General features: G+C 39.6%; 1 protein-coding gene across 1 annotated transcript in view; it reads left to right on the forward strand.

The window, feature by feature from the left end:
• The window catches only part of LOC149251447 (RING/FYVE/PHD zinc finger superfamily protein), a 173,248-nt gene that overhangs the window by 85,322 nt on the left and 63,979 nt on the right, over nt 1–23,947 (forward strand). Inside the window, exons 6-7 of the mRNA XM_089459445.1 lie at nt 8,821–8,944; nt 22,244–22,517. Of these exons, the coding sequence (XP_089315571.1) occupies nt 8,821–8,944; nt 22,244–22,517 (398 nt within the window). The remainder of the gene's footprint in view (nt 1–8,820; nt 8,945–22,243; nt 22,518–23,947) is intronic.

Here is a 23,947-nt window from a genome sequence, read left to right on the forward strand (position 1 = left end):
GGAGAATGAACTTCTAGAACACATCAAAGGGAATATCACTATTCCTGCTAAGGAACAAACTCAAGCCTTAGCTAAGTACAATAAGGATGAGACAAGAGCTCAAAGGATTCTAATAGAATCCATCAAAGACTCTCCCATTCCTTATGTCTCCAAACTTGAAACATCAAAAGAAATCTATGATAAACTAGTAGATCTATTTTCGGTAAGCACAACTAGAGAAGTGATATCTCTACGAAATGAATTGTACAAGATGAAGATATCAAAGGAAGGAATAAATCCCTACTTCATGAAGATCTCTGAGATGAGGGATCAACTTCAAGAGCTAGGGGAAGTCATGTCTGACAGAGAAATGACAACTGTAGTACTCAATGCTCTACTTGAGGATTGGGGCAACTTCACATCAAGCATATATGCCAAGAAGGAAGCCACCCCACTAAGTGAAATGTGGTCTCTATGCAAGATAGAGGAAACAAGACTCAAAGAGGATGTGGGACCAAAGGAGCAAGCATTTGCTACCATGGCCAAGAGAAAGGGAAAAATTGGCAAATTTGGTCCACGAAGAACAAACAACAAAGATATGCTATGGATGCCAAGAATATGGACACTACAAGAGGAATTGTCCTAAACTAAAGAAGGATAACAACAACAGAGGGAAAAGGGAAGAAGCTCACGTGACTCAAGAAATGAAAGAAGAAGACAAGAAGCAAAAGAAGGAAGATCCTTCGGATCTCTACTATGACTAAGTCTACTTCTTTACTTAAAGTCTTCTTTCAAAGTTTTGAGTAGTATAGGAGCATGTAGGAATAGAATAAAATTGCATGACTAGAAACATCTTCTAGAATCTAGAAGCATGGTGTACATAGAGTTCGAAATACTCATGTAGAAGGAGCATCTATATATATAACTAAATGCATGGTTAGAAATATCTTCTAGAATATAGGAGCATGGTAGATATAGCTCAAGATATTCATGTAGAAGGAGCATACCTAGAATAGGACCTCATCCACAATGAAAGAAAATTGATCATGATTAAGAATCTTAGAAGACCTCCATCATCAAAAGGAAAGAAACATTTGCAAGGTAAGGGTCTTCAAGATCCTATGATGGAATCTTCAAAAGAAGATTCATAAACAAAAGCAGATGTCTCATTGGGAATCCCATTCATGGGATTCAAGAAAAGGATGATATGCAGGCAAGCTAAGATGAAGCAAGAAGGGCCACACCAAGGACAACCAAATGAAGCTAAGATGATCAAAGGAGAATCAAGATGAGGTATGTATGCATCAAAGTTTAGTCATGTTACAATTTGTATATTATTGAGTCATGGGGATAGTTCTATAACATGATCAAGTAGGAAAGAATCTCTTTCACTAATGACATGCTCGAAGGCATGTACTACAATACAATGAAGGTCAAACAACGAAGGTCAACAAAAGAAAACACTGACATAAGGAGTATAAGACTGCTAACTAAGAAGCAAGTAAAGAAGAATCGCTGACTAGTCCTAGAAGCAAGCAATCAAGAAGTGCTCTCACAAGGAGCAGAAAGTGGTTGACCAATCTATCCAAGAAGAAGAAAGTGAAGAAAGAGATCAAGCATGTTAAGAACACCATGATCACAAAGAATCACTATCTGACAAAGATCCATTAAAGACATCTCCTGAAAGAAGGCAGGACAAATCTGACTAAGAAAGGAAAAGATCAAAGGACCCTTGACACCTATGAAGGCCTTGGAGATATGAAAGGTGCAAATAATTGATTCTACTCTACGAAGATGTCATGATGAAGAAGTCATCCAGCAAAAGCACCATTTAATGTTGAAGCAATATCAGGATGAAGTCATGAAGGACTACGAGATCAAAGAATGGGAACAAGCAAGTACAAAGAAGCATCCATGTGAAGAGTAGTCCAAATCATAGACAAGATGATAAGGAATAATCAGATGACAAGAGAACCTGATATGTGACAAGAAGGCCACATTCCAAGAAGGAAGCAATGACATGACAAACCAGGAAGGAAAGTGATCGATGGATGGTGCCTTACCAAGAAGAAGTTCGAACAAAGACTTCATGACATTAAAGGAAGGACGGAGATCAAGCAGCTTGAGGACCCGCAAAGAAGAAGTTGCTGATGAATGGACAACTCCCTAGCTAAGAGGGAGCTATAACAAGTTCCCAATTACAACGAAACTTGGAGAAGTACCTTGTCAGAGGATACTTGGGCATGTCTTCCTCAATTGAGAGGAAGAGATAGACACAACATTCTTGTCTTCACTTGGGAAGAAAGAATGGAAGGATTGGGTAATCATCTGGCAACTGATACTCTTTGAGGATGCTTAGGTCATCCAAGACAAGAGTAGGCAATAGGACTGATATTCTTTGAGGGTTGGGAACCCAATATAAGAATAGTCCTAGAAGGTCATACTCAGTGAACACCCGGGTGGGTATGTACCTTGAGAGACAATGACTAAGGTGTCTATAAGTCATTGGTCTCGCCAACATTGTGCTCTGATCTATTGAGAGATAGAGTTGTCAGTCAAGGCCTTGCTGTGGAAACAATGTTGGTTATTATGATGCTATAACAAATGGATTGCAAATCTGGTTTTTCTTATGTCAATTATTCAAGATTGAAACATAGCCAAACACCTTGTAATGTTGTATGAATACCTCCCTAGTTAAGAGGGAGTGTTGAAGGAAATGTAACTAGGTTCGGTCTTCATAAATGTACTTTTGATATTTGTATTTATTCAATGAGTTTCTTACTCACTGAAATAGGTCTAGCACATGTTAAAGTGCTATAAGTGAGTCAAATAGTCAAAAAAAAATGTTGAAGACTTTAAGGGCATGTGACACCATGTATATGTATGTATAAGAGTTAAAGAATGCTCCTCCAAGAAATTTCAAGTCTCCTCCAAAGCAAGACACCATCAAAGAGTCTCCTCCAAAGCAAAGACACCATCAAAGAGTCTCCTCCAAAGCAAAGACACCATCAAAAGAAGCCAACTGAAGCTAAGACATCAAGTCGGCCTACAAACAGCTAGTCGGCCTTCAAGTCGGCCTAAAGGAGGGACAATCCTCTATATATAGAGGTTGTCTACTCCTCCGAAGAAAACACACTCATATATCTAAAATCAATGAAGTTAAGGAGCCAAGAAAAGAATGAAAAAGGATGAAGTCAAGGAGCCTCTAGTGTAGCGAAGTGCGGAGAAGCATAAGCGAAGTTTGGGGGCTGGTTTCTTGGGCAAATACAGTCACACGTGCGAGGAAGAGGAAGGTTGTTTGCGGTCATAACAACAGAGACTCACAACCAAACATATCTCATCATTTGGGCTAGAGACATAGGCCTAAAGGGCCTCCCACTCAAGTGAAATAGCAAGGAAGAAAAGCAAAGGTGTTAGGGCTGTTCTAAAACCTATTACAATCACATGTGCGTGGAGAAGGAGGCTGTCTCTGGTGTCATAACAACCCTCCCATTACAGTCATACAAGTTCGTTGGTTGGTGAAGAAAAGGAAGTGATCATCATAAGGAAAGGGTCTCATCAAAGGTATCTCTTCTATAGCAAGAGCAACAAGATCTAACAACAGTTGGGAGGAGGACAAAGTGTCGAAAAACGAAGTGCTGGGGAACATAGTGTAGAAAGGAGGAAGGACTTGACTTGTGCTTGGAGGACATTCTAGTCAAGGGTCTAGGGTTTGGCATTGATCAATAAGAAGCTTCAATAAGAGAAACTTACTAAAGGGTTTTCCTCTCAAGAAAATAGAGGTTTTGGCCCTAGCAGAGAGCCAACATCTTGTGTTCTTGTTCTTATGTTTTTGGTAGCAGTTTGATGAAGTACACACACATGCATTAATAAGAAGAAGAAGATTAAGCTAACAAGAAAAGTAAAAGGACTCCACAAATTGTTATCAAGTCAAGAAGAATCACACTACACCTAATTGCCCTTGATTCTTCAACACCCATTAGAGTCCATCACGTCTACTCCAAGGGAAATTTTGCAATAGGGCTATCGCCGTTAATATCCACAAAATCCAGGCTTGCATAATCGACCTTTTTTCATAAAACTTCCAGAGACCCCAAACAGATCAAATTCAATTCAACATTAATATCATAGAACATGGTCCCCAAAATATAAAGCTTCCGTTGGAGGAAATTCCCATTTCTAGGCCAAGAATGACAAAACAGAGAGCAAACGAAGCCCAGGGACAAGCTAGAGAAATTTGCGCAACAAATATAAGAAACTGCAAATAGTTCGAATTGGTTGTGGGCGAAGGTCCTGAAGTTTTCATTCCATTAACAAATGAAGGATTATGAGAAGATCTGAGAATTTCCACTAGAGACCTTTGAAAGCCTTGATGGCCATGGAGTCATAACCCGCTTTGATACCACTGATCTGGATCCCGGAGCGTCAAAATCAAAGAGATTTGACCGTCAAGAGGCAGAAGAGAAAACAGATATATTCAAGAGAGAGAAATTCTTTATTGAATAATAGAAACTGTTACAACTACATTGTGTGGACGAATATGCCCTTTTACAAAGGGAGGCTCATTATTTATAGCCTTGTTAAGTCACAATACCATGGGTGAATACCATGGCCAGATACCATGGGTGGATGCCATTTTCCATTTGGCTCACGTGTACACTTTGCTGCACTTCTTTGTCACTTCCTTCACTCTGGAAAAATTGTCTACCATCTATTTCATGCTTGACTCTGCCCAAGTCGGAGAGAATGGAACCCAACTTTCCATCACCAACTTCTTATAATCCTCTTCCTGCAACTAGGCTGGATTGAACTTGAAGGGTGAGGGAGGTTTTTGATCTCCTTTTGCCAACAACAATAGTACAGGAAGATGATTTGAGATCCCACTGGCTTCCATCATTGTTGTTATTAACAGAGGGCCCTCCTTGAGGGTTTTTGAGACAAAAAATTTGTCGAGCCGCTGGTAGCGCCCCCTCTCCATTTCGAAAATTTCTCCAGGTAAGGGTTATTTTGACCGGTTCTACATCCACCAACTTGTTGTCCTGGAAAAAATGCAAGAAAAAATCACCCAGGGGGTCGATCCTTGCTTGCGCCCCTCGTATTTGTCTTGTAGACAGGGTGAGTTTAAGGTCCCCCATATAATTACTTCTGGAGCCTCCAAAAGCCCTTGGGCTCGAAGTTCTTCCTAGTACCGTTTTTGATTCACATAGGGAGCATAAGCATTCACCACCCAGATCTCTATGTTTAACTTAAGAACTTCAAAATCCACATAATAGCCGTCGTATTGAAGGAGGAAGCGACTGCAGAGACAAAGGGGCTCCATGCTGTGACTAACCCTCTTGACAACCCCCCAGTCCAAGGTGCGAAAAGACCAACCTTGAAGCCACTCTCATAAAATTTCCTTTTCCTTTTCTCCTAACACCATAGTTTCTTGTAATAGCATGATGTCAGGATTTTGGGTGCGAACAAGCCTCTTCAAGGCGCGTTTTTTGGGGTGGCCCCTATCCCCCCTCACATTAAAGGAGAAGACTTTCACAGAGAAACCCTATGAAGAGATTTTGCTCTAACGGCCCCATGAATGGTTGAATGACAACCAGATTTAATGTCTAAAGTGGCTTTTTCCTGAGCCTTAGAGAGAAAAGTCTTTCTACGCACTTTTATGGAAGGAGGTGAGTTTTGAGCTAGGCCCCCAGAGGGCGGGCAACCCTATTTGACCTTGTCCAAATATTACAAACCATAGGGTGCCTAGGAGAACAAAGGTTTTTTGGTGGCTTTTGGTTGGATGGATACCAACTCTATACTTCTTTTATGGGAGAGGGTCGAAGAAGAGCTATCAAAATCTTGGCTAGACCTCTCCTAAGAATTCTTAGGGTTGGCAGTGCCTCCTTTCAACAATTCTTCTGACTTCAAAATTAATGGAATTTTTGAAAACTTAGGGGGAGGATGCGTTCTTACCTACCACCAGAGGATTGCCGACCAATGGTTTGTGGAAGACTGACATCATCCTCACTTTTGAGTCTATCCCTTTGCGTTCATTCATTAAAGGTTTTGCTTGAGGGGCCATCTCTTTCCATTTCCAAGATTTTTTGTGGGGACCTCTTATTTTCCCCTTTTGGGGGCATGTGTTGACCAGGTGTCCCGTCTCATGATACTTGTAGCATCAGCAGGGGGTCTTTAATAATCTAATTTTTGGAACCACAATTTTCCTCCCCTTTTGAAAAGCAGTTCTGCCAACAAGCGATCCTTGATGTCCACTTCCACCTGGAACTATGCCCATCTTCGGTCCATCTTGGACCACTAGTCATCCTCCAACTTTACAAACACCCCCACCTTATTACCAATTGCTTTGAAGGTGTTTTCCTCCCAAAATTCCATTGGAAGGCCCGAGAGTATCACCCAAACATTTTGGCAAGCAAATGTCTCTCTTTGCAGATCGAAATGGACAAACCACCTCTGGAGTACTAGCCTTGAGGGTCCTCATGAACACTGATGCTCCGACAATGTTGTTGTGTCCGCCACTGCCTACATTGTAAACAACCAACCTCTTGCTAATTGGTGAAAAGCGAGAGAGTATGCGGTCACCTGTTCCCGATTATCTCTTATCTAGTTCCTTGTGGCTTCTTCGCCAACAATTTTCCCGCAAAAGCGACCAACTAGAGCTAGTGACAAATAAGCTGGAATGTTGTCTATGGCTATACCGTTTCCCACTACTAGTGGGTCTACCAGATTTTTGATTCAGATACCCCTCCTTCGTGCCAATTGTGGGGAGGTTTGCGTTCCTTGCTCCTGTGTATCAAACTTTGTGTAATCATGTTGAGAATGTTGACATAATTGGACCTTGCCCTTAGCCTCCACCTCATCTGTTTGGGTCCCAGGCGAGCATGTGCTGATTGGAAGCTTTGGGCAGGAGAAAGTTTCATGCAGGGCTCAAAAGATTTGTCTTGTGTCGAGACTCATGCTATAATCCACTAGAGCTTCGAGCATTATGGCGCATACCATCCCTGCAAATGGATCCCCCGTACGGAACCTCTTTCTTCCATTTGATGATTGCCCTACTGGCACGTAACCCTAGCTTGCAAATAAGACCTGTGAAAAACCTTGGAAGCCCTAACCAGAACCTAGGCTACCCCACCCTTGGAGGGCGTTGTAGAGGAGTCAGAGCATACGAGACCTCATGCTTGAAGTCGTAGAGCCGATTCTCTCTTTTATATCATGGATTTTAACACCAAGTGTGATGGAAAACATACAAGATAATTTCCATATATATATATATAATGTGTCCTCAATGTCCTGTTCTGGGGGTTGCCGTGTCACATGTTGGATACTCATATTTCCATGTCTTGTGTCATCGTGTCAGGTGTCTGAGTATTAGATATGCACCATAGTAGTATAAAGTTAAACCACTTGTTATCAGAATTGGATAGTTGATCTAGAATTGGTTCACCCCCCAATAGTGTACAAATGGGTTTTTGAACTGAACAGGTTGGCTGGTTCTATCCTGAAGTTGCCGATTTGGCCTGTTCCATTGATCCAACCCTCATGTATGCCTCAGCGACCTGTTCTTCAATCAATTCTAGTCTGGTTTGACCCTCAATTGGTTTCGATTCTAATAGCATTGGTCTAGGCTTGCCAGAGAGTTCCCCCAAAATGATGACCTGTTCTTCAATCAATTCTAGTCTGGTTTGACCCTCAATTGGTTTCGATTCTAATAGCATTGGTCTAGGCTTGCCAGAGAGTTCCCCCAAAATGATGACTTTCTTATTTTTATAGGCAATGTTCAGAGTTGTGTCATGTCACTTGCTACACACAAGTTTGTCCAGGGCAAATCTTTGTAGCGTAGAGCAATGTTTTGAATCTTTATCATGTCACACATGGAAAACAAGGCATGGTTAGGCATCATCAAAGGGGAGTGCTCTGCATTGGATTTTCGTGGTGGTAGCAAGGGCATGGGAGGGTTGACTCGGGGTTGAGGTGGGACCTTGAATGTGTAACAATGTGGGCAGAAGACTCAACATGTCTGGATTTGAGAGGTCACAAGGTCAAGTAAGCGGAGGAAATTGCATATTAAGCTAAGAGACAATGCAAGACCCTAATGGAGGTATAGAGAAAGGTGTACAACTCCAATGGTCTACAGGCTTGGTGGAGGCAAGCATTATATATGACCTCATTGTAAAGCAAGAGTGTATGTATAGCACCAAATTTTGCTGTTACATCTTCTGTACAGCGAAGTAGCTGAAGTTTTATATATTCTTATGTTTTATCCAAATAGAAGGTTAAAAGATTATTTTAAAGTTTAAGAATTTGATGCACTAAGTTCCATTTATTTTGTGAAAAATATTAATGCTTTTTTTTTTCTTAAAAAAACTTATACAATACAAAAAATTAGATGCATAAATGCAAATGAGAGCTCATCTACTTGGTTGTAGGGAAGGGTCATTCCCTTCTGGTTGGGGGGTGGCCAGATGCCTCCTTTTTTGGGAAAGGTATCCCCGCACTAGGGAAATGTTTCCTGAGTTTTCCCCAAAAGGGGGTGTGGGGAAATATTTTCCCAGGTGCCCCCTTCCCTCGAAGTGTGGGGAATGTGGGGGGCTTGCCCCACCCTGGGGGATGTGTCCCTGTGAAACATTGAAAAATAGTAATAGTTGGCATGTAAGCACTATATTTTGCACATGAAATGATTTGCATGTTCTTTCAAAAGGAAAGAAAAATTGGTGTCATTATGTTTGATGTTTTTAGGGAGCTGCAGGCATGTTTGTCCAACCATAATAGAGGGTTGTGCATTTTTATTCTTGGATGCTTTGGATTCTGAGATGCATGCTAATAACTGTTATTTGATGGTTGCAGGTGCACTATTATTTTTTGCATTGTTAGGACTCTCTGGTTGCTTCATAACCTGTTATGACCGACGTGTACGTAGTGATTTAGCACAGCCTTGTCGAGAACTGTGTCTTTGCTGCTGCCATCCAGGGTAAGTTTATATCAACTTCCAGCCAATATCATTTTTTTATTGCTAATTATGTATAGCTAACTACCACTCTAATAGATATGGTCTGGAGATGAGTATTTGAAACATTAATGTATGTCTGATTCACCTGTCTAGTATGCCTCATTTGGTTTGTACATATTCAAACTGGTGTAGCGCCACCGGTGGTTAAACAGTTTATAAGAATTTATATGCATGCAGGAATATATGGGAACAGTATGGATGCCACAGGTGTTCTCTTTGAAAGTAGGTTCCACATGCTGTATGGTTTGAATTGTGCATGAAGATTATGAATCAGAATATTAACTATCCATCTGAATTGTGCATTAAGATTATGCACCAGAATATAAAGTATCCCTCTTTATTGTCATAATGTTGAAATATTCTGTCCAATTCAGGCCTTGAACTGTCTACAAGTAGGGCATGTAATTCAGAGTGACTTTAAGCACATAATTAGGGATAGAGACATGATATAATTTCTCATAAAATGTTGTTGTGTTTGAATGAGGAGGATATCCATAATTTGGAGCAATGAAGATATATTCTTCTGCAATGCAAATACTGCAAGAAATAGGATGGAGATCTTATAAGAAGTATATGTTGCAAAGTATCTCCTTACCTCAGAGTCCATTCAGTTGTCAAAATCACTGTTTCAAAGGTTTGGAAGCTCATTTTTAATGACTTAAGTATTGTCCTCTTTTCATCTCTACTTTAACTGAAGAAAAGGGGATAAAAAATGTGTTTACTATCATAGTATCTCATAATATCCTATTAGAATGTATTTGAAGCTAAAGGTTGTCAGTAATCCCAGTGCCAACAATAGTTGGAGTTGGTTTTTGGTTCAATAGCAGTCATGTAGCTTGCATAAGCAGAGGGCTGCCTGCCCTGGAGGTAAAGTTATTGACATTAAATGAATGGAAGAACCTTGGCCTATGTAGCTCTTCTGCAGTCCAATGAAAGGATAAAAGTCTTTTGCACAAATTCTTATTGAAAGGGCAAGTAGATAGAAGTTGTATGGTAATCCTAGTGCCTAAGGTGATGGAGTATTAGTCATGTGTCCAATGCCAATTAGTAGCTAAACAAGACAGCCACATGCAATGCAATTCCATTAGAAAGGATGGATTGCACTATCTAATGGCTATTATCTTATAAACTCTCATTATTTTGTAAATAAAACTTTGTGATCTACATTTATTAGTCAAGCAAAACTTAAGTGAAGGAATTTAATACTTGTCTTTAGCATGGAAGCACTTCTGCGCTGTCATCAAAGCTTGTCTTTCAATATTCATTATAATAAGATTCATTGTTTTTTGAGGTTTGTTTGACTTTAGGTTACAGCACACTTTTTCAAATCTGTTTTTGATGATTTAGTCTAATGGGATATTGAGTATTTATAATAAAAATTCCTTTTTTCTTTTTGTAAATTTACTTACAGAACTTGGGAAAGAAATTGCGTGTATAACCTTTGTGTATGCATGGATTATCATCTAAGTGCTAATAGAAGCAATAGTTGTACAACTTTTATGCAAACTTGAGTTTCTATATTCTTTTTTTGTTTGTAACAATGGCATTTTAGACCTCCTTTGCAAACCTGCAGGTATTTTGCAATAGATTTATGTCATGTTCCCGAGAAATCAATTGCTCAAGAGATGGAGTAGCCTATTGATAATCGATCCTAGTAGGCTATAGTCCTGGATAAAGGGAAAAACCCCAAAATACCCAATGTCTGGGCAAGTTTTGGGGCAGCTGGGCAAAAAAACCCAAAGTCGGGATTTGAGTGAACCTCACTCAATCAATTAAGGAGACAAATCTTCTCAAAGAAATCGATAAGTACAAGAGGGTTGAATTCATTTGGATCATCATTAGATTGGATCAATTATCTCCGTTTTTAGTGAGCCTGAGGCTCTGAGGGTTTTAAGGCCCCTTCTTTCTACTAATGTCGGCGGTGAAAGATTCCACCCTAGTTAGTTTATTTATTCTTTTTCTTCTATTTGTTCTGGCACAGGGAAGACTTATGACAACAAGGTATCTCAAGTGAAAACTGAAGGCTGAACGAACTCCTTGAAGCTCTTTTCAAACCTTGTGGAGATTTGTCTAAATCTCCATGTTTGAAAAGAGTGAATAAATCTGTGTCAAGGCGTGTTATTCATCTAGGGTTGTATGTTTGACTGAGGTAGGACAGAGGAATGACCTTGAAGCAAACCAAAGTTTTTTCTGTAGCTGGTATCCATGTGAATCCCATTTTGAGGTAGCCTTAGGCCAGTTGGCTGAAATTCCTAGGGTGACTATGAAGCGTCTGAGGCCAAATATACTGAAGGAAGAACAAACACTGTTCGGGCTGAACACATGCGACAATTAGATTGAATTCGGCTCGTGATAATCCACTCAAGCAAAGTCAAGACCATCAGGTATCAACAGAAGGTTGTACCGATGGGTCAAAGGGATTGTTGAGTCCTGTAGCAGTCGAACTACACAGATAGGATTGTGGAGTTTTCTGAGAAGTATCCGGAGGATCTGTTTGAGTTAGGCATTGAAACAAGAACTTGACTTGCCCAGAATCCTAGGTCATACACTCTGTAAAAGTTGGTATTCCAAACTTGCTAAGTGACAAGTTGTGTACTGTTTTAGATTACGTAAATGTGTCAGGTCATTGGTAGACAAGCATCATTGCTCATCATTTAGCTCTGTAGAATCTGAAATCTGTTCATTGCTCATCATTTAGCTCTGTAGAATCTGAAATCTGTTCTGGATTAATATACTAGATGGTTTACGATACTGTGTTGATGTCTACTGTATTACACGTTATTAATTGAGCTGTGTATTGTTGGAACGATGTTGACTATTCTTGTACTGTGTTATTAAGTGAGTCATTTGTTTCGTTGTTGAATAAAATAAAGGAAACATGTTGCAAAAACCTTAGTTGTATGGGGAAAAATCCCCAAGCAAAATAAGAAGCCCATGAAAGGAAAAATTGCCCTAGAACATTACAGTGGTATCAGAGCAAAAATCTTGCCAGCCTAGATGGTGTTTGAAGATGGAGCAGCTGGACAAAAATTTTGGCAATGAATTTGCAGAGTCTTGGTGGAAGCTAGAAGAGCAGCAAATGGAAACTATTAAAAGATTGCAAGAAGGGAACATAGTGGCCCTTACAAAATTAGAAGAATTTAACAAAAGGGCTTCAATCTTTAAGGAGATTGAAGGGGATCCATTCTTTGAACCTGATGATAAGAACACACAACAAAAAACATGTATATGGAAGTGGGACGATCTTTGTGTTAACTGTAAGAAAAACAAATCAAGTGACACTGATGATAAGTCCAAGACCACAAAACAAAGTACAAGAAAAACTAAAACAGAGGCAAAAGCATGGACATGGCTGTATCCTCCCAAATAGAATGGAAATCTAAAAGATGAAACCATATCTCGTGGGAATGGTGATGATAAAAAACAACCAAATATCAGGGAACAGAATGGCCGTCTCAGGGAAAGGGACACCCTTTATGATAACAACGCCATTCAAATTTCAAAGGTGAAAAATACTGAAGGAAAGAATGAAGGTATCTTTGGTTATACAAAAAGCAGATAAGTGCTCATGGAAATTTAGTAAAGGAAGGAAAGAAGCACAATGACAATCTTCAAATATCCGCTACAGAGCAATTAGCAGATAGAAATGCTGGATATGGAAAAGATACATGACAACAAGTCTGGACTGGTCAATCTCACTGCATAAGCGGTGATTCAGTGGAAGAGGAAAAGACTAAATATCGGGATGCTATCATCTCTCTAGGGCAGCAAGAGAAGGAGCCAGGCCCGAATGTCTTTCCCCAAGGTTTTCCTTTTGCTGCTATAAAGGTTGTGGAAAGACTTTTACATATGCTTTGAGAAAGGATTCTCTGGTACACAAGGAGGGACTACATGTTTGTCATTATGAAGGTTGTGGCAGGAAATTTCTAGATAGCTCCAAGTTGAAGAGACATTTTCTCATCCATACGAGAGAAAAACATTTTTCATGTTCACATGAAGTTTGTGGTAAGGCATTTTCTCTAGATTTTATCTTGCATGCACATATGCGAACACATTCACCAGAGGACTATCATATTTGTCCATTCCAAGAATGTGGAAAAAGATATGCTGGCGAATACAAGTTAAAAGCTCACATTAAGTCCGCACATGAGAGGAATTTGGCCAATGCAGTAAAGCTTCCCCCTCAGACAAATGGATTCATAAACTTCTTCAGGGTGTCGAACCTTTTGATCACCGAATATTCACTGCTTAAGGAAACAGTTGGCTTTCATTTCAAAAGGACAACGGGCAATTGCAGTATCATGAACATGCAGGAAGGATGAGCTTCATCTGGTATTTTACCTATAGAAGTCTGACACAGATCCGAAAGACGGGCCACAATTTATTTTTCATTGATTTGGTAAATGATTACTTAATGACACTTGAAAAAGGTTTGGATGGCAGCAACTAATGCAAATCTCTTTCAAAGGTGTTTAAGAACATTCAGATTGGTATAAATACACCAGGAAATCAGAAAGGCACTGAGGGTTGCGCTTGCATGGTACCTTATGTGATATCGCTTTTTGCTGAACCATCTGCAATACTTCAGACTGTCATGGAAACTTGCAGTCCTCTTGAAGCAATAGTTAACAATCCAGATAGATAGAGGAGGTTGTTAAATTATAGTCAAGTTGGGAAGGCTATAGACTATGCTGCCACCCTAGATGAAACAGTGAATTTATGTGTTCCTACTCTATTTTAGTTTAGTGTTCCTAAGCTTGTTGTACATGTCCTCATGGCAGAAATGATTGTCAAAGCTAGCAGGACTCCAGTGACTGAATTAGTCACTCATAAAGAAATAATTTTTACTGTGTATAACAAGGCTTGTCGGATCTCTCGCTTGATTCCTGTTTATGACACATCGCAACAACCCACAATGTCACATAGAGCCCAACCGGGAGTTGTGCACCTTAGCTCAGTTTTTCAAGTACATTGGAATGATTATGGTATATGTCGCTCTACTGGGGGAACACCATCATTATCAAGAGATAACTTACTTGATACAGGATGCTTACGGCCCAATGCTTGGGAAAATTCTTGGAAAACAAAGCAAGGAGAGTCAGCTACATATGGGTCTAGCAGGTCTGGAGAGTTTCCTTCCCAAGATGATGTGCACTACCAGTTTGAGCCACTGTTTATTTTGGCAGTACCTGGTTCCTCATTTAACATTGCTTCTAACCTTGTGACTGGTGTTGCTACGTCGGATTCAGTGAAAACCACATTTGATGATGTAAGTGGGGGTACTCATCCTTCAAACTCAATTGGACCAGGAGATATTGGTTCAAGCACTGCTGTATAAGGAATGAGATCTGACTGTTTCGGGCCTGAGAACCAGAAGGCACCGAGTCTCCATTGCTGTTGGAAATGGCTTGTTTGTGGGTGGACGGATGCTCGTGGAGAACCACTAGGTGTCCATATATTTCCATTCAGTGGGGTTAGTGGGTGGCAGGATAATAAAGACCTTGAAAGCCTTTTATTTAAGGTTTTGCAGCAAGGATACCAACATCTATCAGTTACTCCTGGTGTAGATGGTTGCAGACCAAGGAATATTGTGATTGCACGTGTTGGATGCTTTTATGAACTTGAATGCCAAGATTGGCAGAAAACAATTTTTACAGTAGGTGGGAATGAAGTTAAAAAATGGCCTGTCCGGCTGTGGCAATTTTCCTTTGTTAGTATCTCAGCAAGTGGACGTGGTAGTGCACTTCAGTAACAGGAAATCAATATGATCCAAGATAGGACTTTAACTTCTCCAAATCCATCATCTTTTTCTTAGAGTTCACATTCAAAGTCATCTAGTTTCATTAAAGGCAGCCTTGGGCAAGTGAACACATGAAAGCAGACTATTCCTGGAAATTTACGAGACATCCCAAAGAATACTTTCAGTGGGTCTAATACATTGGTTTGATGGACTTGTCATTGCTTGAGGACAAACAATGTCGGGAAGGGGGGACTGTCATGTTCCTGAGAAATTAATTGCTCACGAGATGAAGTATCCTATCAATCCCCATAGGCTATAGTTCTGGATAAAGGGGAAAACCCCAAAATATCCAATATCTGGGCAAGTTTTGGGGCAGCTAGGCAAAGAAACCCAAATTTGGGGTATTGAGTAAACCGCACTCAATCAATTAAGGAGAAAAATCCTCTCAAAGAAATCTATAAACACGAGGGTTGAATTCATTTGGATCATCATTCGATTGGATAAATTATCTCTGTGTTCTTTGAGCCCGAGGCTCTGAGGGTTTAAGGTAATAGGGCCCTTTCTTTCTACTAATTTCAGTGGTGAAAAATTCCACCCTAGTTAGTTTATTTTTTATTTTTCTTCTATTTGTTTTGGCACAGGGAAAATTCATCACAGCAAGGTATCTCAAGTGAAAACTGAAGTCTGAACGAACTCCTTGAGGCTAATTTACAGACAGATTATTGATAGTCAAACCCTGTGGAAATTTGTCTAAATCTGTGTGTTTTAAAAGAGCCAATAACTCTGTGGCAAGGCGTATTATTCATCTAGGACTGGGCATTACTTTCTGTAGCTTTGTCCTGGACAGATTGAAGGGCCTGAGGCCAATTCTCTCTTGAAGCTAAGACAGTTTGACTGAGGTAGGACAGAGGAGCGGCCTTGAAGCAAACCAACGTTTTTTCTGCAGCTGGTATTCATGCAAATCCCATTCTGAGGTAGTTGCAGGCCAGCTGGTCGAAATTCCTGGGGTGACTGTGAAGCGTCTGAGGCCAAATACACCGAAGGCAGAACAAACACCTTTTGGGCTGAACACATGCGACAATTAGACAGAATCTGGTTTGTGATAATCCACTCAAGCAAAGTCAAGAATGTTGGGTATGAACAGAAGGTTATACAGATGGGTCAAGGGGGTTGTTGGGTCCTGTAGCAGCCAGACTACACAGATAGGATTGTGGAGGAGTTTTCTGAGAAGTATCTGGAGGATCCGTTTGAGTTGTGTTGAAACAGGAACCCGATTTTCCCAGAATCCTAGGTATGCTCTGTAACACTCAGTATTCCAGACTTGCTAAGTGACAAGTTGTGTACTGTTTTAGATTACGTAAATGTGCAAGGTCATTGGTAGACAAGCATCATTGTTCATCATTTAGCTCTGTTGAATCTGAAATCTGTTCTGGATTCACATAATAGATTGTTTACAGTACTGCGTTGATGTCTACTATATTACGTGTTTGGAACGATATTGACTATTCTTGTACTGTGTTATTAAATGAGTCAGTTGTTTCATTGTTGAATAAGAAAAAGGAAATCTGTTGCAAAAACCCTAGTTCTATGGGGAAAAATCTCTAGTTAAAATAAGGAGCCCTTGAAAGGAAAATTGCCCTAAAACATTACAATTTATAATCTATTTTAACAAAAGTAAGTTTCAACATCCAGAGCCACCATAAACTATATGAATATCCTTCTTATGAAACTAGCAAGTATTGCTCTCAAAGCAATCCTTCAGTTATTTATTATGAATGTTCAGTTCATTATTGTAGTGTACCTGGACCTGCCTGACTTTGCCATCAGGGTACCGATTTCAAAATTCATTCATTTTCTCACTACTGGTCCAACAACAGTGCACACTTTTCCTTGGGAAAGATGTAAATGACCTATACCATGGCAGAGATAATGCACATTGAATACTATTTTACATTCAGGATTGCCTTCCTTTACAGAATTCATTCATGAGATAAATAATGCAGGATAATATATCTGTGCACATCATTAACAGCCAGCAAATACCACTAACTTGATTCCTTTTAACTGAAAGTACTAACAGAGTTAGGAACACAAACAATTCCATTCCCATATATGAATGGCAAACGTCACCAAATCTATTACAGAGAGACAAAGCAATCGCTCTATCCAGCTATCATGAAATTAACTCTAAACGTTATAAATCTTGCCCAGTTACTCATTACAACTGATAAATCATAACAAAGATGAATAGCATACATGTACAACAAATCATTAACAGAAAACAGGAACACACTTATTTTTTCTGTAATTAATCACCAATGGCTGCAAGCTAATGCTTTTTCACCCAGCCATATGCACCTTGATGCAGAGGCCAACCCGAACTTGGTGCTATGGGACCACAAGGGTGAATTTCTGCAGGCTGGCTCAGAATTTTATCGCACCGTTCAACCCAGAAATCTCAGATAGGGTGAAAACAGTATAATTCCTCCCAAGCACAGTGATCCAACATCAAGTGGCCACACTTTCCCCTCTTGGTGCTAAGAAACACCAAGAAAGGAGTTCCCTTCTCTCCAGTGCAGTCCCCTTTCCTTCAGGTGCTTTGCAGGAAACGGAATCTCTTCTACTGGAAACTATGGATTTCCAGCTGCTAGAAATTGCTGATCTTTCTTCATCATTCATAGGTAAGTTTGGAGATGGTTATCATATAAATATGGTGGCAGCTCTAAAGGAAATCTGTAGCAACAAGGTACAAGCAGAATAAGGGAATAAAAATGAACATACTCTAGAAGAATTAGCCTTGCATGGTGGAAACAATAGATAATATTCTATGTATGCATTGGCACCATGTTTCTTCTCAAGAAGATCAGGTATGTTCACTTGGGCAGATAATTCCAAAATTGTCCAATAGTTAATTGAAATCTGCTGTCCATTAACTTAAGTTTTACAGCATACAAGGGCTCCCTACTGGGAAAATGACCTGTAGAGCATTTCTGGAAACAATTACAGCATACAAAACCTGGCAAATCTTTTCCTGAAGAAATCCAATCTGTGCTTTTGTTGTTCTGTATAACCCTCGTATGGCCTGGTAAAACACACTTCAGCTCCTGTACGACACTCACAGCCCATGTACGGCCTCTGTTAGTGTACAGTCCTCTCGGCCTGCACATTGTCTGGTATGGTCTGCATCAGCCTGTACGGCCTGTGCATAATCTTCCCTCTCTGCTGCTGTTCATACAGCTGAGTATGACCTAGAAAACTGTAGCCTTTGGCTCCTGCAAGGTGTGCTCAGAAATCTGGTGCAGCCTCTACTTGCCCTCCACCTACTTTTCTGCTGTTGGAATTATCCTCACTATTGCCTTGTTTCCTTGTCCTCTTAGCCTGCACACTTCGATGAAAGTCCACCCAATCACTGAGATGCTCACTGTCTCACTGTGTTCTGTGTTCACTTGATGTGTCTTTTCCCTTCACCTGGCCTTGCTTTTATAAGTTTGAGTTATTGACTGAATCCACAACCCTAATATCCAAAGTGATTGATAATTGAGATTAGATCTCAACTCACTTGAGAATTGAGATCAATGGTTGAAATGCATCTAATTCACTAATGCGAATAACCTTTTCATTTCATTAGAATAACTCACGTTTCCTTATAAAAAACAATTACTTTAAACAATCCTTTAATTAAAGTAATTTGCTAAGATTAAAGGTCTTAAACAACTTCCACATGTCTAGACACTCGGACCTGTGTGGAAGTTCCTGTCTGATGCTACAAATATCAACAATTACATGGCTTGGCCCTCAGCCATTCATCATATCACAAGTATACATTGCTATTCTGGGGATCAAAATTTGGGCGTTACAGCAATATTGACTTCTTTTACTGTATTTGTGTTGAGTAACCTTGAGTTGACACCTCTCTTAGATGGTGACTTGGCTCCTCTAATGCATGTACAGATTGCCAACACCTACGCTGCAACCTGCATGTAGACTCTACAATGCTGTTGTGCACCCTAATCTCTGATGAGTTTCAGTTGTGGCTTGGTGCCGTACTTTTCAACATTGGTGCAGAGTTTGTGACAGGGATTTGTAACACCCCACGATGTTCACATCTGCCAAACTTGACCCTACATCCCTGTCAGTGTTACTAGACTCAGCATGGGGAAAAGTTTGGCAAGGTAGAAGAGTTGATTATTTGACTTAGCTTGGGAAAAATCTACAAAGTGAGCAAAATGTCATGGTTTCAGAGTATTTATAGCCAAGGTTTGTGAATCATACTTTGGTTGACTAATTTTGACACTGTTCAAACCTAGTTTGACAGTGACTTGGAATTACTCACTAGTCAACCTTATACTCTTGAGTAATCAGGAGTCAAACTTGTTTGATGCAAGTATGACTTACCCTCGTGTAATTTTTCAATCATTTTGCTTGTAAGCTGAGTCATACTTACAATTATCCAAGTGTGACTTGCATGTCTATTAGAAATGATACCTCTAACGTATTCTGCTACGGTTTTTGGATGACCTTCTGCTTGGCCTCTATACTTGGTCTATGGTGCTCTAAATTTAAGCTTTTGCTATGCCCAGATTTGGCCTTCAACATGTACAACATATGCCTCACATTTGTTTTCTTGTCAAAGTTTAGTGTCTGTTGTAGGAACGTGGAATGTTGCTTGCTACAGAATTCACATATTTTTTCTTTCCAATAATTACATATTAAATTGAATAAATATTAATTCATTAAACATTTGAATTGATCAAGGTTGGCCTGAGATCTAAAGGTCAATCATTTAGCTACCTAAGATATGCTCATAAATAAAAGCTTATTTCTGTTTCAGGTTGGGTTTCCCTTTTACTCCCTAATTCTCGCATAAGAAGTCCTTCAATTTCCTCTTGATCTTCAAGGTTTTTAAATCTGTCGCTGTTGGGATTGGATGGTCCTGACTTTATAGGCTGGGATCCCTTGGATTGTTGCTTCTTGCGCCTTCTAGTCACTAGTTTGACAATTTCTTGCTCATTGTTGTTTGGGGAAGATGGAACCTGCTTCAAAGGAGTCTGTAATTATTTCTTACCTAGGCAACTCTTTATGAAGTAGCCATGCTGGTGGCAAGTGTTACACGTGAACTGAGTCTGTTCATACTCATAGTCAAGGGCTTGAAGATAATTCCAGCCTTCCATATTAAGCTGAATCACTTCCGAGAGGCCATTTTTTAAGTCCACTTCTACAAATATTCTGACACAGGTGTATGTTCCCCATTTTATCTTGGCTTGGTCAATGAAACAACCCTGCTTGTTTCCAATAGCTTTGATTGTGGCTTTATGCCAAAAGATCACGGGGAGATGTGGAAGCTTGGCCCATATAGGGGTAACCGAGATTTCCATATTCAGATCAAAGTCAATGGTCTAGTGTGAAAGAATCATTCCTCTGGAACCCATGAAGTATAGGCCTGATCTAAAAATTTGATCATTGGCCTTTGCACTTTAAAATATGAACATGGAAAAAGTTAAAACCATTGCCACAGTAAACAAGTTGACATGGGAGATTCTATTGCTCTACGGGGCATAACTGAACTGCTTGAGGGCTGGGCTATAGGCCTTTAAAAATCCTGATTAAGGCCTGTTCATGCAGCATAATGGCTTTCTTTTCTGCTTCTGGAGTTGAAATTCCAACTTGGGGATGTCTTCAGCCCTTTTAACAAATTTATTCTTTATTGGGCATTTGTGGCCATTATCCTCCTACAAATTTTGCGTTTCTGACAAGAGAAGCAAAGGCTTTCTCCTCAGATCTGTTGGGCACTTTCATGTTGACTGCAAAGGCCACTATTCTCTTCCAAGTTCCTTCAGTGTGGAAGAGATGCAAAAAAGGCGGGTCTGAACAGCTTCTGGCGAGAGAGGAATGATGTCTTTCCTGGCTGAAAATTTCCAGGCAACAGGTACCTATGTGTCCTTCAGTGCATTGGTCTAAGGCAGATCCATGGTGGCTAGGGATCCTACAACTCTTACAGTTTGAACGCAGCAGCTAGGGAAAAACCTAGCTGCTGCAAAAGTGCTTGGATTTCATTTTTTTCCTATCCTCGGGAAGTATTAATAACTCAATATTTATTATGTCAAGATTACAGCACTTCAGTAAATGGGATTTTACTGAAGTCATTTACCATGGCTTTTTATATGATACAAGTATGTCCAAATCTAATTATTATCATTATATCTGAATGTATATTATTTAACATACCCTCCATTTGCTTTATATTCATCATTCAAGTAAGAATTGATGGTTTTATGTGCATGTAAATCAATGTTGTGAACATCGGCATTGGGATAAAATAAGCAAGGGTTCGGAAAACCAAAAACTGTGAAAATCGGGAAAATATCGGTAAAAATTGGCAAACATCGGCAAAATCAAGATACCATCAAAATATCGGTAAAAATCAGCAAACTTCAGCTAGGCCAAAAAATCATGATTTCAAGATAAAATTGGGATGTTATCGAGATGTTTGCAACACTGATGTAAATATATTTGCATGTCATTTTTCCATCTTAATTGTGCAAAGTATGTAGTGTGAGTCTTGAGATCTCTCACAAAAAAAAATGCGAACTTGTGAGATGAATTCTATATTTGTAGCTTTTCTATTGTAGTGATATCCTGACTGGAGTAATCTCTGAAGCATGGGGAAAACATGATGTGTTCGAGGTAATGTGGAGTGTTTGTCATCTGTCGTAGGTTTTCTATGTTTAACTTTAAACTGACCTCCCTTGTGAGAATGACCCAACTGCAGTCATTTGAACTGCGGATAAGTTAATATGTGGTTTCCAATCATCAGTGTAGATCTTAGTTGATCATGTTTTTCACACGACATAATTGCCAATAAATCATAGTATGCTAGCTTGGATAAGAGTGACGTTTCAGTTTCATCCTCTCTTTCATGTGGAAGTGGTATTTAATGTGTATAAATGAGAACTGCATCTCAGAGGAGAAAGTTCAGAAAAACATGCAGAGTGAGAATGGTAAAACAAATCTTTTAAATCCTAACTTGGTGTGCTTTTGTAGAACATAGATGATAAAATATGGAGTGATCTCTGAAGCATCGTGGAAAACATGATGTGTTTGAGGTAATGTGGAGTGCTTATGATCTATCGTAGGTTTTTTATCTTTAAACTGGCCTCACTCGTGAGAATGACCCAGCTGCAGTCATGGGAACTGCAGATGAGTTAATGTGTGATTTCCAATCATCAGTGTAGATCTGAGTTGATCCTGTTTCCACAAAACATAATTGCCATAAATCATAGTATGAGCTACTTGGATAAGAGTGATGTTTCAGTTCCAAACCCTCTTTCATATGTGGAAGCGGTATTTAATGTGTATAAATGAGAACTACATCTCAGAGGACAAAGTTCAGAAAAAATGAAGAGCAAGGATGATAAAAAAACTCTTTTAAATCCTAACTTGGTGTGCTTTTGTAGAACATAGATGATAATGCCTATTCCTAGTTGGAAATCTGATCCGTGACACTATGCTTGAATATGTAGTGTGTGTGCAGATTGTCATTTACCAGGGACTATCTGTATGTGGACAGACTGCGCTGCTTGCTTTGAAAGTTGTGCTGGCACTGCAGGGGAATGTGGGACATGTTTGGGAGGGGCTGGTGAAGCAGGGGCACCAATATTGGTTATTGTAGGCCTTGTAACATTGGGGCTTTTTACTGTCATCGGTATCTTCTACAGTGTACTAGTAGCAACAATGGTTGGCCAAAGGATTTGGCAACGCCATTACCACATCTTAGCAAAAAGGATGCTGACAAAAGTAAGTATGAATTTGCAATTTAATTGCTTATTTGCTCTATTTCAGTAAACCTTTAGCTGAATTCTGTTGTTATTTCTACTTTTCTTTTTTCCTTGATTGAAAACAATTTATGACATATTGAACATAATATTATAGTTTGTGAATCTGGGTATCCTAAGCCTTTGAAGATTAATTAGAAGTATTTGTTATATAAATTTTGGAAAGGTCCTTGCATCAGAAATATCATTTTTTTTTCCATGAGAAATATCTTTAGATTCAATATAGATATGAGGAATATACATGTTTTGGTCCTTGAGGGACTGCTCAGACCCAACAAGTCTTGAAGCTATTATAACAAAGCTCATCATGTCACTTGCCGTAATTGAACCTGGGTGGGAAGGATAGCAATCATTCCTCCCAACCACCTGAGATAAACCCAATTAACATCGTTAAAAGTATCAGGCCCTTGTACTTAATACTTTCTTTCCTTCAACATGTAAATGTGCTCGTGTGTTTTAGTGTTATCATTTATGCATATCCAGGGTTTGGCAGTTGGCAAGAAATCAATGGCATGTCCACTTTTGTGGGAAAACCAATAGAGTTTTTGAACTTCAGTAAGTTTTCTGCGTTAGCCAGAATAAAATGCAGATTTATGTTCTCTTTTATGTTCTTCCCTTTGTTGATGTGAGTAGCTTCGGAAGGTCTTCTACACTGGCTTAGTGTCTTAGCATGTGGAAGACATTATTTGCCTCTTCTAGTGATTTATGTGTTCAAAGGAAATGTAACTAGGTTCAGTCTTCATAAATGTACTTTTGATATTTGTATTTATTCAAGAAAAGAGAAATTATTTTTATGATATTTATGAATGAGTTTCTTGCTCATTGAAGTAGGTCAAGCACATGTTTAAGTGCTTCTAGGAAGTCAAAAGTCAATGTATTTATGTAAGACCCTTAGAGGGCATGTTACACTATGTATAAAAATTGTATAATGTCAAAAGAATACCTCCAAGTCAAGTGCAAGTCCTCTCCATGCAGCAACGTCCTCCAAAAGAAGCTAAACGATGAAAAAACTGAAGAAACAGTCAAGTTGGCCTAAAGGAGGGACAATCCTCTATTTATAGAGGCTGTCCACTCCCTCTCAACGTCCAACAAGCATCTCTGAAATCGGCGAGGATAGAAGCCGAGAAGAACTGAAGGGAAAACAAGTCTAAAGGGTCTCCAAAGTGCAGCAAAGAAGGGAGAAGGTAAAGCGAAGATATAGGACTGTTTCTAGGGCTAGAAACAGTCACACGTGCGAAGAAAAGGAGGGTAAACCTGCGGTATAACAACAGCTAGAGAACAGTCCAAGAATCATCATTGTTTGGGTGAGATATTAGGCCTACTAGGCCTCCCAAGTCAAGTGAAGAAGTCTCTCTCTCTAGCGAAGGTGAAAGGACCCTAATTCTCTAAGGG

The sequence above is a fragment of the Pinus tabuliformis genome, chromosome 7, assembly GCF_031772625.1.
Source record: "Pinus tabuliformis cultivar Carrire ecotype Pingquan chromosome 7, CPIR1, whole genome shotgun sequence".
NCBI lineage: Eukaryota > Viridiplantae > Streptophyta > Pinopsida > Pinales > Pinaceae > Pinus > Pinus tabuliformis.